We start from the raw sequence: 17,868 nt of genomic DNA, 5'->3' as shown, positions 1-17,868 counted from the left end.
TTTCCTTTTTTTTGTCATGTTTAGTCATTTAAGTGGATTAGTGAGAACAGGTCGTATTATGCTGGTCTCTAGGTATATGCTAAGATCTTATCCTGAAATAAGTCATGTTTTTCAGGGTGCTGCTATGCAGCGGGTCAGAGAGACCAGGTTATTGGGTGTAATCACTGATGAAACTCTTTCCTGGTCTACACATATAAATAAAATGAGTAGTAATATTTTAATGATAAGAAGGGGAGCTCACCTGTTGACTGACTCAACAGTAAAACTACAATCGTTAGTTCTGTCCAGTCTCGATTACTGCTCAACAATAAGGTCCCGTGCTGCAGAGCAAGACTTAGATAAACTCCAGCTCCAGTTTAACACCTGTCATATTTGTAAACCTAATAATCTATTATTACAACTCAAACTCACCAACACTAGACATGTCTATGCCACCAGACATCAGCTAATGCACTCTAGAGAACTACATTGTATAGAGCAGGAACAAACTGGAATATGCTCCATATTTCACTATGATAGGCAATAACGCAAGCTTCAAAAAGAAAATAAGAGAAGCAGGGATTAACAAGGAAGTCAGTTTGAGTTGGTTGGTCTATTCTGAAATGTCTGAGTGTGTAGAAAGGAATGTTTTTTTTCAGTGTTTTGTTTCTGTTTGTTTCAACAATTTAACAGATGAATTTCCATTTATCTCAGATGGCTTTTGTTTGATTTAGTCATGTTTTAATTGAGATGATTGTATCTGATTGTGTTATGTTTTAATTTTGAATTGTTTGAGCGTGAACGCAGAGCTCCGGGCGTCACGTGACTTTTTCTTTGTTGACGCCGCCATATTGGCAGGAAAGCTCGGCGCCGGCGCTGGTTTCAGGTCGTCAGGGTTTACTGCACTTTAAACAGATACAAAATGAGCAGTACAAGGCAAAACTCGACAGATTACATATCACGGACTCTTATCACAGTGCAGTGTCCGGATATATAGAATTACCTCATTAACTTCCCTCCATCTTTCTCTGGAGTCACTGAAAGCAAGAAGTCTGGAGGGTTTCAGATGGACGCAGTCAGTCTTGTTGATGTACATCCAGTTTTTAAATAGTCTCTGTTTTATGCCAATGTTTTATGACGTTAACACGGTTTAAATGAATGCCTAAATGCACCACAACAAGCACGAAATTGCTCTTTTATTTTTATCTATTATACAAGCGCATTGTTCTGTGTTCAGTAACGTAATCACAATAACAAGTAACCGTTTAATCCCGAACTTCTTTCTCATTGTGAGTAGTTTTAGTGCTGAATGAGCAACATCCCTTTGTAATCCACGTTTTAAACAATAGCCTAACTTGCCTTTATGAAAAGAAATCTGTTGGGCATTGTGTTAAAAACACTACATTTTCTCGTTTTATTGGATTAATCCACATCTGCCTTGCTGCGGGATGTTTGGGAAACTGTAAAACGATTTCCACTTTGCTTGCCCCTGACTATTCTGGCATCCTGGGGCGCGACAGCCCCAGGTTAATTAGTTAGTTGCTCGCAGTTGTCACCCGAATAGTCATTAGAGAAGCGCGCTTTCCCGCCAACATGGCGGCGTTGTGATTAACGGCGCAGGGTGATGTCAGCTCCCGGAGCTCTATACTTGGACCCTCAGTAAGAGTAGCCACCGCGGTGAGGACTAATGGGGATCAGTAATGACTAAATAAATAAACTGTCTGAATTTCTGTTAGTGGTTTAGTGCTGTGCTCTATAATGTCAGCCTACTTCTCAAATGTGGATATTAAACAGGTAAGACGTGGACTGGACATCACCCAGAGACGTACTGTTCCTCCTGGACAGAAAACACTCATGCTAACGAGAAACATCATAAGCAACAGAGAAACTGCTCAAAGAGTTCCAAATATAAATTGTTGGACTAAATAGATACTGGCCGGTCTATGACACTACCTACAAAAAAGTGAAGTGAGAAAGATAGTGTATCAAAGTAGTTACTGCACTGATGTACGCGCACAGTTGAGGTTCACAGCAACTCCAGCTCTAACAGAGACAACTGCCTTTACTGTTATCATTATTTGCATACCATCGTTACACTTATAACACATGTGAACAGGCTAAAATTAAAAAGAACGTGATGTCTTCGACTTCACCTCCGAAGACTGCGGGACTTGGCATGCTATGAGCACCATGAGGTCATAAATCTAACTCTAGATTATTAATGTTTTCTTAAACAGTTTGTACGCCACATTACAAATGGTTCTGCGTTTAAGTTTTTCTCTGTTGTTTATGCGCCCAGTGGGTTTTTCGGCTTGTGAGTGGGAATGCAAATAATCTTTTTTTTTTTTTTAAACTTCGATGTTCATTAGGGTTTAATGATTGTAGCTTCATTTTGCGGTACTCGTGAAATAACATTTAAAATGTGCAGAATGTGCATTACAACGGCAGGACAGCAACTGTACGTGTGTGCGTGCGTGCGTGCACGTGTGTGTGCGAGTATATTTAACACAAATTTTCTCATGAACTTTGACTTTTGCTGAGTTTTGTGCTGAGGACATGTGGCCCTGTGTTTATTCACAGTGTTGGGCTGAGTCAGGCTTTGTTGTGGTGCTGTGCTCAGATGCAGGAAAAAACACTGAAGCCCTGGGCATTAGGCAAACAGGAGGGCTAAAACCTTTGATCTGGACTTGCTTAATTATTTGATCTTGATCATGTGCGTTTGTGCACGGAAGATGCCCCCAAAAACACACTTCTGTAGGCTCAGCTATCCCACACTGAATACTCCAGTAGCAAAAAATGATTTCACATTGCTACTATTAGGGGACTCGGGCTCAGGATAATCTTTCCCATACTGGTCCCCTGCTTATGTCCGCGTATGGTTTTCTCAGCATCTCTCTGTGCTGTGTTAGTAGCAGGGGTGGCCGGGCCATGTGAGAAATGAAAAGAGGACTTTTTTCCCAGCGGAGAGAAAGAGTTGGATCTGGATCAGCCTCGGGTCAGGAGAGCGTCTTCTCTTCTGTACATCCCTAATCATCTTTCCTTTAAGGGTATGTTTATGTTTGCACATTTTTCCCTTCCGATTGCGCCGACGGAGAGTGAACTCATGAGAATTCTCTTGGTTATGTATCTTCACATTGCCACAGTGCCTCTCTTCCTCGTGATGTCTGGGCATGGAGGCACTATCTCAGCATCCTACCTTTTTTTTTTTTTTTTTTAGGTCATTATGCACTACAAAGTGCACCGCACAGATGACTATGAAATGGTAAGTCAGTGACCCTTGAAAAGATTGTTTGTGGGAACAAACTGTTACAACTGGATCTCCCATAATGACTCTGCAATGAGTAACAGTGACGGGAGTCATGGCAGCATCCCAACGCGCTGGTTGTGGGAGGAATAAAGGACGAACACTGGGAATGTATAAAATCTACCAGTTTGTAGGATTTGGACGATATTCAAACATTATAAAGTTGAAATAGTCATAGTTATGTTTATATTAGTGTATGATTGCCTGGAATTGTTGTTCTTGTTTTATAATGAGTCATTCACATCTACATACCGATCCCGCCATTTCTGTGGCACTGTTTCGACAGTAGCTCACAACGGACGGCTACCCGTGGTTCTTCTGGAAGTCTTGGAAAGGGACGTTGATTGAGTTGGTTGCAGTCTGCAACTGCACCACTAGATGCTGCTAAATCCACACAGTAGTCCTTTAAATGACGTCAGTGTTAACACTATTTACTTTCCTTAAATGATAACATGCAACTTTGCTTGTAAGTGTAAAGGTTTTTTTTAATTTTTTTTCTGGGTCAGAGCCTCACATCCTGACCAATGCTAACTTCCATTCTTGCTTCTAATTCTTATTTTAGCTCCACTTTCTTTCACTTCCACCGTGTTCCTTTCCGTCGTCACACTTTCGAATCCTCCGTCATACAGTCAGATTGAAATTCTTTCCTAACGCGCCTTAATCTGCTCTGTCCCTCTTTCTTTTCCTCCCTCTCGCCCAGGCCTGTGTCTTCCAGGAGTGTTGGGAGGCGTTTCCGCTCCCAAACTCACTATGAGCTCTGGACTCCCCAGTGGGGTATTAATAGGAGAGGAGTGGAACATTGAGACGCACTCCCAGGAGGGACGAGGGTGGGAAGTAAGAAGTGGGGAAAGGGCCGATGTCCGCATTCGCCGGCAGCAGCGGCCATGAATCCATCATACATGACATGAGCACACACACAGACACACACATTTAGGCGCATATGTTCTCACGGAGGAAACAGATAGGGAGGAATATGCAACAGACAAAGGAACTCAATCTACACTACATTACACTGAGACACTAGTTATGCTACGTCATTCTAAGTCCATAGAAATTGGTCAGTGAAGCTTTGGAAAAAGACCTGTGTTTCATTCATGGCTGAGGAAAGTGTCAGAGTGTCATTAGACATTAAAATTACTTTACTTTGTCGTAGAGTTCACAGACAAAGAGAATCGTGGAAAAATCCTGCATCTTTCATTAATTCCAATGATTTCAAGAGAGACTTTTTTGGGTTTAAAGATGGATTCATAATACAGGTTAATGTGAGTTCTGTCTTGCACCAGGTCAGGCTTTATCACAATATTAATTCATTCACATTTTGATATGAACAGTTTGGAAAGGATTCTCTTAATTTAGATATCAAAGGAGAAGCTTGTTGTTTTGTTGCAATCTCGTTGTACACTGTATTATGACAATAAAGAGCATTCTATAAAATGTACTATTGTACTGTACGGACTAAACACAGGTGGTTGAAATGATCCTGTCTGACCCCGTTTATCCGCTGATCTCCCAATATAGGTTTCTGCCGTCTGGTCACTGGTACATGGTACCTTGTCTTAGGACAAACAGACTCTGTCCTTTGTCATTTGTGTGTGCGACCTAAAATAGAATCAAATGTTTTATTGACCCATCAATCCGACCAAACCTCTTTGCTATGTAATCTTGGTGGTAACACCTTTGTTTCTCTCATATACATTTACTGCAGACACTGGAAGATTTTGGCACTTTTTTTCTCTTGCAGGGCTATGAAACCGTCTTAAAAGAGGAGTGGCGATACTTTTTCCTTATCTCACCCATAGTGTTGACAACTGAAGGCAAAAACAAGCTGTCATTAGACCACAGCAGCAGGCCCATAAAAACTGTCAAGCCAAAATATTTGTTCAACACTGTGACCACGGGGTCTTCATCAGGGCATCGAGACTTTGAATACATGAATAAATAATGTCGGACTGGAAGCTGACTTTTACAGGATCTTGTGTTTTATTTTCTATCAATGAATGTCATGTGTCAATGACCTTGTATGGAACCGATGCACATTAGCAACGCAAACATCTTATGGGTATCCTGTATTGCTTCCAGCAGACATTTTTTTCCGACAATTTCAGATTGTGGAGGTCGTTTGCTGGACCAAGAAGCTGTTTGTCAGTTCAGCATGTTTGCTCTTAAGGTGACAGTGGCTCCTCCAGCATCAGCAATATTGCAAATCGATGCATTTTCTCATTTGACCGCTGTGATGGATCACTTACGGAAAGCTCAAATTGACAAAGAATGAAGCTGATGTATGTATTCTGTTCTGCAGCAGTATGCAAACCCAAAAACCAGACCTTCCTGTACTTCGGTGCAACTTTCAAGAAATGGTGCAGACTGCCGTCACAGCCAACGTCCTATATCACTTCTTAAAATAACACAGTCTCTGACCTATGCGGTGTCACTTCTTCTTTTCTGTTTGTCCTTAGTTTTGTCTGACATCAGCAAAAGCTGCCCAACCATAGATTTCTTACTGCCGGCTCTTTGGCCTTAGACCAGGTTCTCTGCTGTGAATGTCATTTCTAAACCTTTACGTCTACAGCACATTGACAATCGCTCCAAACTAAACCATGACATGTGGTCGAGGCAAACAAGACTCTTCTTTGAGAGGAGAAATGTTTCAGTAAATATAAGTAACTAGGGGTTTTAAAGTAGTGGTGTTAGAGTCCCAGACTGAGATGACTTCTTGGAACGGGTTTAATTTCTAATATTTAAAAAAAACTTCCTAAACTGTTTTATGACTCATTAAATCTATATTAATGGCTTTCTATCTGTCCCTGTCTTCTAGACGTTACTCCACAGGTGACTTTCTTTTATTTAACCTTCTAACCTTAGCAAATAGCCTAAACATCACCATAAGTCAATGAGGCTGTGGTCATAACATTTAGATACCACAGAACAAGATGACTAATACGTTCAGTATAAAGCTGCCAGTTGCTTGAAATTAACAATATTTCCTCGTTTCATCGAAAGAAAAAGAAGTTTTGTTTCCCTCCATGCGTATTTGCTGTTTCAGTTCACATTTTTGTCTCTTGAAAAGTTTCTGTTTCGTTATGTTTGTTTTTATTGGCAGGAAATCTGTGAAGAAATTCACAGCTGTGAGAGACGACTAAACGCAGCAGATTATAAGGGGAGGACGAGGGTTTGTGGAGCACTCGGGCAGCACAGCGGTGACTGACAGTGTTGACAAGTGGAGGTGGAGACGGGCCTGTCAGAGGTGAGCGAAGGGCAGAAAAAGACTGACAGAGACAAAATATTTTTCTTGCTGTCGTCACACATGCACACACACATACATATACGGGTACTAACCTCAATGAGTGAAGAGAAGTATACAAGATACGTATTCCCATAATCACATCACTGAGTTTTCTAACAGAGAACCAACAAGTTTCAAATAAATAAGAAAAGGAGGTTTCTTTGAAATGTCTCAAGTCAGTTGTGTCACTCACCTAATTCCTGTTTAAGTGTGTGTCATCTTGCTGTGGCATTTAAAACTTCCTTTAACGAATACACAAAAGACTGTTGTCGTGAATGTTGTGTTTCAGAAACATTTGCACTTGTCTTGTTACATACGAGAGCACATGCTCAGATGGGCAACAATAAACTCAGATACAGCTTATTGCAACAGATGACACAGGCTTTTTCCCCTGTGGACTCCTCACACATCATATTAGCTGAGGTCCAAAAGTGGACAAGGTCTGATTTCCTTCCTAATTTTGAAAAAGGGAAGTAAAACCCTGTGTCTATGATGTCACGTGTCCTGCAGTGTGTGAGCGAAGGGGGAGAAATTAATTTTACCCTTGCTTCAGGACAGTGTTATACGTTAGCCTACCCACATGCGTGGTCTTTCTTATTTTTTCCTTTCGGCCCTGATCCATGGTAAGTCAATATTTTTGTGCTTTTTTTGTTTTCTTGGTGGAGGGGTGTGTGTGTGTGGAGGAGTGTGGGAGCAGCCGTGGGCTTCACATCAGAAATACGAAATCTAATCTTTGTCATGGAGTTTGATCAGAATCATTGCTGTTCCTTCGCAGTGTCTTCTGGCACCCCCAAAGTCATCGGCTATGTCGGGCGCGATGTCATTTTGCCCTGTAGCTATGACACACAACACCATGATGACCTTAGCTTCTGCTGGGGACAAGGGAAGGTGCCCGTGTCGAAATGCTCCAACACAGTCCTCTCCTTCCTGGATGGAGCTGTGTCCTTCAGGCTGTCCCCCAGGTACCAGCTGCTGGGCCACACGGCGGCCGGAGAGTTGTCCCTGACCATCCTGAACGCTCAGAGGAGTGACGCGGGTGTCTACGGCTGTAGGGTCGAGATTCCCGGGTTATTTAACGACCAGAAAGTCAACATAAAGCTTATTATGGAGGAAGGTAATGCATAAAACATTTATTAATAGAATCTGTGGTGTATTTCAGTTGAGCTAATTGAACTATTTTGTCTTTGCCAGCTCCCGTGGAACAGCCGGTTACCCAGAATAGTACAATCTCAGCTGACAGGGTGGAAGGTAAGCGGTCACCTATGAATAAGAAAATCATTTTTGCAAAGCTAACAGTCTTCAGGCAAATGCTAATTTTTTTTAACAAGAATACAATTTTAAGATTTTCCCTCGTTACAGAAACACTGCCAACATCTACACCTGAATATGTGGAAGTGGATGAACGAACACTGGAAATGATTCAAAGTGTAACACCTGAGGTATGGTACCATTAGATTCTATGGTATTTAAAACAAGTGATGCAGTAAATATATATATCACTATATGGCACGTTAGAATTCATACAGATCAATAAACACTCCAAACTCTGTTCAGGTGCTTTATAACCAATATTTACACGACATATTTATTTATTTATTTATCACTTTTACATCTGGATTTTTTTCTTCTCCTAAGAATGATGTGTTAAAATGTGATGAATGCAGATGGGAGACATAAAAAGTTACAAACATCATGTTTTATTTCTCGAATTGCTTAAATGCATTCAATTTCCAAATGCATCATTTTGTGGTTTAAAGCTGAAGGTGATACATGGAGGGAACTGTGAACATTAGTGTTTTTAAATCATCATAATAACGCACATATTTAAAACTAAGACTTGACCCAGTCCTTCTTGAAAATTTTCATTGCAGGGAAATTTCAAAGCCCTCTTGAGGGTGGAGAACGTTAGCAGGATGGCGGCTATTTTGTTCTTCCCCCTAATCATAATCCTCGTCTTTATTTTCCGTGAGTATGCGATGGATTATATTTTGTGACTTATCTGCCGTCCAGATTAATTTTACATTAAAAGTGGGCGTCTATTGAACGGTGGAAGCCACGAAGTGGGTCTTCCTTCTTATTGCTGAGAATGTTAATTATTATTTGTTTCTTTCAAACCAGGGAGGTCGTTTGTGTCGCGGGGGACTCGTGCCAACACCTCGGCTGCTGAGAATATTTACGAAAGCATCCCAATGCATTAACGGGGGTCGACATTATGGCAAGGAGGGAGGCCTCCGATTACAGTGAGCAACTTCTGGCTGCAGGACTGGCTGCCTGTCACGTGTTGAAGCGTTCCATCTCCTCAGCTTTCGCTCGACGGTTTGAACTCTTATCAGTAAGAGAACAAGATGACCCATTTCCCCAGCAAAGCGGCTTATGCTGTTCTCAGATGGCTCTAAAAATGTGTCTTAGAAGATGCAAAAATAGCCTGCAGATTAATTAATTTTCTTTTATTTTCTGTGTGCACCCTGAAAACCTTGTGGATGCTTCATACTTGTGGACACAATGCCACCTACTGGATTTAATAATAATAATACTAATAATACTAATTATTATTATTATTATTATTATTATTATTATTATTATTATTATTATTATTATTATTATTACCTAAGTGCCTTCAGGGAAAGCAGTTTGGTATTTAAAAATATGATGTGAAGGGAGTGTATGAGAGTGTGGGGGATACATCGTCTGTATATATTGAAAAAATATGATCAATAAAGACTAACCTGAAAAAATACACACTTTGCACATATGTTATGTCCACTTAAACTAAAGGTGAGGTCAAAGAAATTTGGCATTTCTATTGCCTTCCTTCTTGCTACGTGGATTTTACAGAACACAAAGTTACTCTGCTCCTGTTTTGTCTAAGTTTATTTTATCTATGAATGGAAAATATAAGCGGCGAAGACATTTTTACTGAGTCAGTGAGAGAAACCATTTGAACGACTGTGTTTACAGCAGCATTAAATTTCATGAATGAAGTCAGAAAATCATTTGAAAAAGGCAACTGCATTGAAGACATTTCGTCGCCCGTCTGAGTAGCTTCTTCAGTTACAAAACAAGAAACTCTACAAGAGCAGTTGCCTTTTTTTTAACCTCCTGAGACCCGGCGTCCTCATATGGGGACAATATATTTTAGGTTTGTAGCAGCCTATTCTGCTTCACTTAGACCTGTCGTCCTCATGAGGAGACAGTTATGTCTGCCATCTACTGGTGGCGCAGGGTCAATACGCGTGTTTATTTGTGCTAATTAACTTTTCTAGTTTGATATGACATGAAAATTTAACAAATTCACATGTAAACAGTGGAGGACATTGGGATTTCGTCGTTTAAAATTCTGCTTCTGCATTAAAATAAACAGTGTTATATTTTGGTGCGCATTAGTGACTTAAATTGTAATATGCAGTGAAATAATCCCTGTGTCCACCTAATTTATTTATTTTTTTAAAAAAACTACTTCAATTTCAAAGATGATGCTTATTTTTTTATATGTCTTAGTTCCTACTGATCCCAAATACCTAAAGATCATATAATCGTATCTTAAAGAAATTAAGATGCATTCCAAACAAAATTGTGTCGGGAGGTTGAACACCTTCGGGATCACCATGACGCAGATGACTAAGAACCTTCACAGACATCTGTGTTAAAATGTGACAGTGGTCAGTTACATTAGAAAATAGGAATCAAAATATTCACGTGTTAGCTATTTTAATGTAGTGGTTTGTTGTAAATGTTAACCACATATCTTTTTGGATGTGAGCGAAGCAAAGAGGAAATTTTTTGCAGTAATGCTTACTCAGCAGTCCTGTTCATGACCGGAATAAACAAGAATTTGTACTCTGTATCTAAACATTATCTGTCATATTTTTTTTCTCTGACCTTTATTTATATGTTTGTGGGTTGTTCAGACTTGTCTTTCTATGCTGATGACCAGCATGGAGGAAGAACCAGAGTTATTACACCTGAGAGAGAACAAACTAAAGGCAACACTGTGTGGTTTAGAGAGATTGAGAGGCTGACACCATGCTGTGGTCTGATTCAGTGTTATCTCTATTTTGAGGGCAGATTTGATGACATTGCTAATCTCATTTCATTAGGATTGTGCAGTATTTCCTCCTCGTCTTGTGCTTGAGCCGAGGGGAAGCCCGTGAAACATGAACGTCAGGCTCAGATCCTCCCTACTGCCGAAAACCACAAAGAGAAAAGAGGTTTCAAAATAGTTATTATTTACAACTTTGTCTGGACATTTTGGCTTTAGGGCTAACGCCAAAGTAATAAACTACAATCATGTATTAAAACATAAAAGTCAACCGAAACGCAAACTATCCTTCCTACAGGAGAAACAGATGACCTGTTCTCCCACGTGATACATCAGTAAGACAAGTCTAAAATATGACCGTTAGCTTTTCCACTCTTCATGTTTCAGACATAAAACATAACATGTTCTATACATTTATTATTTCATAATTCAAATTGAACATAGAATTCTTTTTTTTAAGACATTTCAAGTAGAAATTAGATGCTGACAACATCCGTATTCAGAAAATATGGCGGTCACACAACATTTGAACTGTTACTATGATAAAGTATGAAAGTTTATGTCCGGTTTATACTGCACATATTAAATATATGATCTTGTATTGGAGGTGATATGCTTGTGTACCTGTAAGAAATTATATTTCGTACTGTATATTTATGATACATGCAGTACTTGTGCAAATTTCCTGAAGATTAATGAATTCCCTCTTTATATTTTCGTCCTCTTTTTAATTGGAAACTTAATCTAAAAGCTTGTTCATGGTTTATTAGTGTGGACAAAGATGCCACCTGCTGGACTTTCAGTGGGTAAATATGTACGTAGAGTAAATACCGTTGAGGTCATGGTCCTTTCACCAATCCACACAGTTTATTGCTGTGATCCATCTGTTGTCGTGCACACTGAACATCTACAGAAATCAATTTCTTGATTCAATGATCCAAACCAAACACACTCTTTTAAATTTTAAAAAATATCGACTCTAACGAACCATTTTATAAGATTATGCTCCATTTCACTGAAATAAAGTTGTATTTTGTCAGTTTCTGTTCCAGTTCCTGCTTCTGTGTGAGTCTTTGTGCATTTAGTCTCTGAAATAGTGTAGCAATTATCAGAAAGATGTGGTAAAACGGGAGTGGGGGCATTGTTCACAGGATCAGTTCCCTTGCAGGTATATTTCTTATTTGTTGCTGTCCATGAGTGTGCCTATTATATTATTGTATAAATCCTGGATTTATATTTCAGGATATTTGAATAACCCTTTATTAGTAACATTTATCACGTAGGACAAACAAACAAACAAACAAACACGCAAAAAAAAAAAAAACTAAGAATAAAGTGTCAGACACCTTTTAACAAAATCTATGTGTTTATATTCCGTAACAAGTGACAAGTGTGGAGTGATTTTAGAGCAATCAAAGAGGAAGTTTTTGCTGGGTGACTAAACTTCGAGCAGACCCAAATGTTTACTCAGCAGTCTAGGAAACAAACAAAAGTCCATGGCCCTAGAGTAAACCAGACTTTGTGTTTTCGTCAGTGGTGTATTTTTGAACAGTTTGAGGAAAACAAACGTGCAAAGTACTGTAGATCTAAAACCGTGTTGCACCTGCTGATTATAGATGTTAGGATTAAAAATATCTTTGTTGCTTGTTTAGTTCTTTAAAAATAATTCTGGTCAAATTATTTCCCAGTGTGCTCTTTGTTTCAAAGGGAGTGTAGTTTACATGCACCCAGAGCTGCTCAGTTAGTTTTCTCACACTCAGGGGTGAAGACTAGACGCTTTTTTCCATCCCAGCCATCAATACAAGCACTGAGAAGAAACAACAGGGCTGCTGTTAGCACGGTGGTAACCTTGATTCTGTGTCTGTCTAATCATCAAAATGAAACAGTGTCCCACATCTGTGAGGAGGAACCAAAACCACAGAGAGGGAAATAGCTCTTTTCCACATTCCTCTTCTGCCAGCAGAAGTTGTTTGTGTGAGCATATCAAGGACGGCGTCATGTGATCTGGAAAGATTTCAAATCTTGAAACCACACTATGGTTGATTTAGAGTCGTGCAGCAGGTGAACCCTTTGCAGTGATGTGGAGACAAGAGCAGAGATGCAGAATGAGTCTTTTGGGCAGCAGACACCCTGCTTTGTGTTGCATTCTCCTCTTTTTTCTCCTTCTAGGTAAGACGGTCATGCAGATGATTTCCCTTTTCATCTCGTGTTGATTGATGAACGAATGCTCTCAAAAATCTCGTATTGTCTTTTCAGGTCGTGTGTCTGCTACCACCATAATAGCCACAGTTGGAAGAGATGTGACTTTGCCATGTAACTATGATGCGCAGTACTACGGGACGCTTTCGGTGTGTTGGGGCCGGGGGGACATACCCAACAGTGGCTGTGCGAATGAGGTGCTCAGGACGGACGGGTCGTCAGTGACCAGCAGAGCGTCTGAACGCTACGTGCTCATTGGGGATCTTGGCCAGGGTGACGCGTCACTGACCGTCAGGAATGTTGTGGAGGGCGACTCTGGGACGTACGGCTGTCGTGTGGACATCCCAGGCTGGTTTAATGATCTCAAATTTCATGTCACTCTGACAGTAACTGCAGGTGAGGCCAACAGAGGCAGATATTTTCCACAACAAGTTTCTAGGTTATCTTAAAAAATTTTAATTATCTTTAAGAGGTCCAAAAAAAAGGTAATCAGCCTTGTTTAAGTTTACTTGAAGACATTTCTTTCGTTACTTTTGTTGCATTTGTTCTTGTTTTATGTTTATATATATATATGACTGGGAATCTTAAAAGATTAATAGTTTATGGTCTCTGATGCATTTTTTATTTCCAATCTTGTAAATTTGGTAATTGATTAATCAGCTCTTTCTTTGTTTCTTTTTTTTTTTTTTTTTAAGGGCCCCCAAATCCCGTGACGATAGAGTCAAGAGAGGTGAAGGACAGGACGGTGACTGTTCGCTGGGCTCCTGCGTTTGATGGCGGCAGACCCATCACGATGTACTGGCTTGATCAAAAAGACAAAGAGGGTGATCACATTAAACAATCCTGGCACAATTAGGACAGTACTACTACTACACACCTAGTCACCATCCTCTGAAAATTTATTTTAGGGTGCAGTTCGGATCTTAACTAAGCTTTCCTGTTGCACAGCATCCTGGGACTCTGCGGTAAGAACTGAAATCTCCAATCCTAAGTTGATTCAGGTGACTTTGATGGATTTGCGTCCATTCAAGACCTACAGCCTCCGCATGTTTGCCAGGAACAGTGTGGGAGTCAGTGCGTCCAGCAACGTCATAACAGTCACCACAAAAGAAGCAGGTAGATTTAGATGCTGTTTCTCTATTAAGATGAAACTAGGACAATGGGGAGCTAAAGAGATATTGAAATTTGTTTTCCCTGCAGCACCAGAGGGTGCTCCCTTGGATATGGATCTGGAGGCCCTCAGCCCCAACACTATCCGAGTTACATGGAAGGTAAACTTTTGTTTCGGGACGCTTCTTAAACAACTTTGTGTCCGCGTGTACGTTAGACTGTCTGTTTCCTCTTGGCTAGCCTCCGAGGGCTGATCTCAGAAACGGCGTTCTGCGGAGTTACAGCATCAGCTACAGAGAGTTCGACCCCGTAAGCCAGCAGTTTAAACAGTGGCATCACCGTAGTGTGGCGGCGACACGTGACGTGGAGAGCATTGTCCTGAACAACCTGAAGCCTTCTGCCATGTACGGCGTGCTCATACAGGCCAAGACAAACGCTGGGATAGGCCCTCCCACGACTGCACCTTTCTGCTCCACTCTGGATGAGGGTAGGTTGGGTGATGTAAGAGGATTTTTATTATTATTATTATTATTATTATTATTTTAATTGGACTTTTTGTTGTTTTTCAAGTTCACACAACAACAACAGCAACATTAACAACAGCCACAACTGCGTCTTCTTCCTCTGCTGCGACAGTGTGGATTGAAGAAGCTACTTCCACTGCAGGTACTTCTTATTGTGCTGGTGAAACTTATTTTCATAAACTACAGAGAAGAAATAGACGAATTATAATTTGTTTTAACTTGTTTAATTTGTTTTAACCCCAAGTTCCCAAAACTACAACAGCAGAGACTGTCCCCGTGTTCACAGTCTGGGAGGAAAGTACGACTATGGTGCCAGGTACTTATTGCGTTTTATATAAAGTTTCAGCTGGTCATCAATGGGAAATGAAACTTTGTACGATTTTGCCCAAACTGCAGAATTTATGATACAGCCGATTAAAAAACTCTACGAACAGATACCATACATATCACTTTGTTTTTAATTGACATCTAATCAAATTCACATCACATTCTGCAGTTTTTGTTTTATTTTTTCTTTATTTTATTTTTTATTTGTGTTTCTGTGCGCGTTCTGTATGTGACCTGATCAGGACAATTCACTTCTAAAAGCTAAATTTCAGTTTTCCTTTGCAAGACGTCCTCACTCCGAACCCCTTGGCTCCCCCGGATCCCCCAGTAGTTAAATTGAAAGAGGTGAAAGACCACACAATTTCCCTCTTTTGGACTCCTGGGTTTGAAGGCGAAAGCCCCATCACTGGCTTTTACCTGGAGTACAAAGCAGCAAACGGTGAGAAAACGTCAATAGACTAAGTTAATCTTTACAGCATTAAGTGACACATTATGAAACGTTATTATTTCTTTCTTCTCCACAGCCTCGTGGGATTACATAAAAACTGTCGTAGACTTCGGCGCTAACGAGACGGAGGCTACGATAATAGAGATACACCCCTCCACGTACAACATCCGCATGTTCGCCAGGAACAGTCTGGGCACCAGTAAAGCCAGCAATGTCCTCACCATCACCACCGGAGACACAGGTGTTCTTTTCATTTTATTCATGCCGTCTTCATAGTATGTCACTGTAGTTAAACACGGAGGACATTTCTCTACATTAGTGTTTCCAACATGCTGGGGCTCACTAGGAAAGTGAGTATTCGCGCTCTTATTCACACTGAAGGATCGAAAATATAAATGAATCACAATTCCATTAAAACCCACTCACACTTCCTCAAACAACCAAAAGGCCGATTTCTTCTCAGCTCTGCCGTGTTTGCAAGAAGTGTTATTTCTGCATGTGTAGCAGTTTTGTTTTTTCTTTTTAAGTAACACTTTCAAAACTTCCTCCTGGTTGCCTTTGGTTGAACTCATGACAGGTCATCAGTGGAACAATGTCTCTACCACCACATCAGCGGACACTCATGCAGCAGTAAGTATGCAACTCGGATTTTCATTAATCAGACATGTGCTGTATATGTAGTGTGAATTCAGGTGTATAAGGGCACTGGGTAAAGTGAGACAAGAAAAAAAAGGAAAAGCTTGCTGAGACCGTGCTGTGGGAGTGCATGGCCAAAGTCACATGATATAACTCATGCCGGCATCAAACGGGAAGACGACCAAGAAACAGGAAAAGTTTCAATTCATACGACTCAAATTCCCCAACTATCAATATTCTGTTGTCAGACACCACAGGACGCCCTCAGAAGGCCCATGTCCACTCTCTGTTTTGAAGTGGTCATAATAGTATCCCCAACTCTTTAAATTAGCAACGACCGTGCAAATGTTTTGTATATTTTGTGTGCAAATACAGGTTTAGCAAGGAATATCTCACCTAATGAAGGTAGATGTTAGTGTCATTCTTGGCCTAAATAATCCCTGTTCCCTTTGTTTAATCCCTTTGTTTAATACATGATTTTTAACCTTAGCCATGATGAATGTAAGGGCTGGCAGGAAAAGGCACCAAGGTTGAGAGAGAGCGTGGTAAACAGGCAGAAACGGACAGATGACGTGACAATGCAGTGAGCTGAAATCTAAAATATGAAGTTGATGTCATTACAGTTGAAATCACACTAAGGAAACTGTGTCCAAGATAAAAATGTATATATCTTTGTGTCATCAAGGACACAATGGTGAATCCTTGCATTGTAAAAATGTCATACACACCCTGAGGAATTGAGAAATATTTATTTTATTTTTTTAACTCATGAAGAGGATAACATGGATTGTCCCAATACAGCTGAATTCACTTGAGTTTAAGTGCACACATTTACTGGACGTAAACTTTAACGTGACTCCTCTGTGCCAGGTGAATGCTGAGGAGAGTCAGAGTGGTCACCTAGCTGCCATCATTGTAGCAGTGGTGCTGGTAGTGTTGACTGTTGCCTTGGTAACAACATGGCACTTTCGACGTAAGTGTACCCAGCAGCGTCGCCCCTTATAGAAAGCCAAATAAATGCACTTCCCTCATTTGAACTCTGCACTCTTTCTTCCCAGGAATGAGACTGAAAAATGGCAGCCTGAACATGTGAGTGTTTGCAGCACATTCTGTATTTGTAAAGACGCTCAAACTCTGTTGCCTCCACTGCACTGAAAAACAACTTCTTCTCTGCAGATGGCTGTCCAACGGAGCGCTACGGTACAGAGGCTCTGAGTCACTACAAGAGCTGTAAAACTCTAGCTTTTTGAATTTGGGGGAAATTGCCACAGAAGATTGTATATTTGTTTATTTTCAGAGAACAAATCTAAATCTAAACCTTGACCTGTGTTTTTAGTTGATTAAAACTAACCAAAGAAGGAAAATAAGCATTGTTATTTTTTTCTAACCATCAACGCCACATCAAATTATTATTTTTTTAAATTTTATATGGTGTTATTTGTAATTAAAAAAAAAAAAAAAAAAAAAGCTGTGCCACAGCTTTGCCATTGTCTGTGTGTGTGTACTTTTTGTTAACTATTCTTATGTTGGTTCAACAATAACATAGGAAGTTACACAATAGTTTTACTGCGTGGTAACCAGCAGCTGAGCTGTAACACTATATGAAATGTGAAACCAGCGCACACAAAAAACACAAAAAACACACAATCATAAATCATTTATACATTTTAGTTGGGATTACAAACGTGTTGGCATAAAAGTTGTGAGGCCGTGTAAAATGTACAAGAAAAGCAGAGTGCAGCGATTTGTAAATTGTTATACATATTAAACTATTGATTCAAAATTTAAAATGATGTTGAAAATATATCTGCTCATTTTGGATGTGGTGCATATTTTAAGTTTATTGTCTTTATTTATATTTTCCATAATGTTGCACCTGGTCTGGTCACAGTCTGGCACGGCAGGCTATTTATTTGAGTTCAAAATTCCTGAAAAAAATATATTTATAAAAAATAATATTATTGAATAATATTAAAATGCTATACATTTATTATATTAGAAAAAGACAACAACAAAAAA

General features: G+C 40.0%; 2 protein-coding genes across 2 annotated transcripts; both read left to right on the top strand.

Annotated features, from left to right (window-relative positions):
* Positions 1-7,067: 7,067 nt before the first annotated feature.
* Positions 7,068-9,291, top strand: LOC125008244 (hepatitis A virus cellular receptor 1 homolog). Its single transcript, XM_047585392.1, has 6 exons — positions 7,068-7,189; positions 7,342-7,680; positions 7,758-7,814; positions 7,926-8,005; positions 8,438-8,531; positions 8,685-9,291. The coding sequence occupies exons 1-6, from the start codon at positions 7,147-7,149 to the stop codon at positions 8,762-8,764; spliced, it is 693 nt and encodes a 230-aa protein (XP_047441348.1). The 5' UTR covers positions 7,068-7,146; the 3' UTR covers positions 8,765-9,291.
* Positions 9,292-12,590: 3,299 nt separating this feature from the next.
* Positions 12,591-17,172, top strand: LOC125007679 (protein sidekick-1-like). The gene is made up of 14 exons (XM_047584415.1): positions 12,591-12,774; positions 12,862-13,200; positions 13,500-13,628; positions 13,753-13,920; positions 14,005-14,075; positions 14,155-14,401; positions 14,485-14,580; positions 14,683-14,754; positions 15,052-15,204; positions 15,290-15,454; positions 15,791-15,843; positions 16,720-16,822; positions 16,908-16,938; positions 17,026-17,172. The coding sequence occupies exons 1-14, from the start codon at positions 12,684-12,686 to the stop codon at positions 17,081-17,083; spliced, it is 1,776 nt and encodes a 591-aa protein (XP_047440371.1). The 5' UTR covers positions 12,591-12,683; the 3' UTR covers positions 17,084-17,172.
* Positions 17,173-17,868: the final 696 nt, after the last annotated feature.

The sequence above is a fragment of the Mugil cephalus genome, chromosome 5 (genome assembly GCF_022458985.1).
Source record: "Mugil cephalus isolate CIBA_MC_2020 chromosome 5, CIBA_Mcephalus_1.1, whole genome shotgun sequence".
Classification (NCBI taxonomy): domain Eukaryota; kingdom Metazoa; phylum Chordata; class Actinopteri; order Mugiliformes; family Mugilidae; genus Mugil; species Mugil cephalus.
This window is presented reverse-complemented; position numbering and strand designations above follow the sequence as displayed.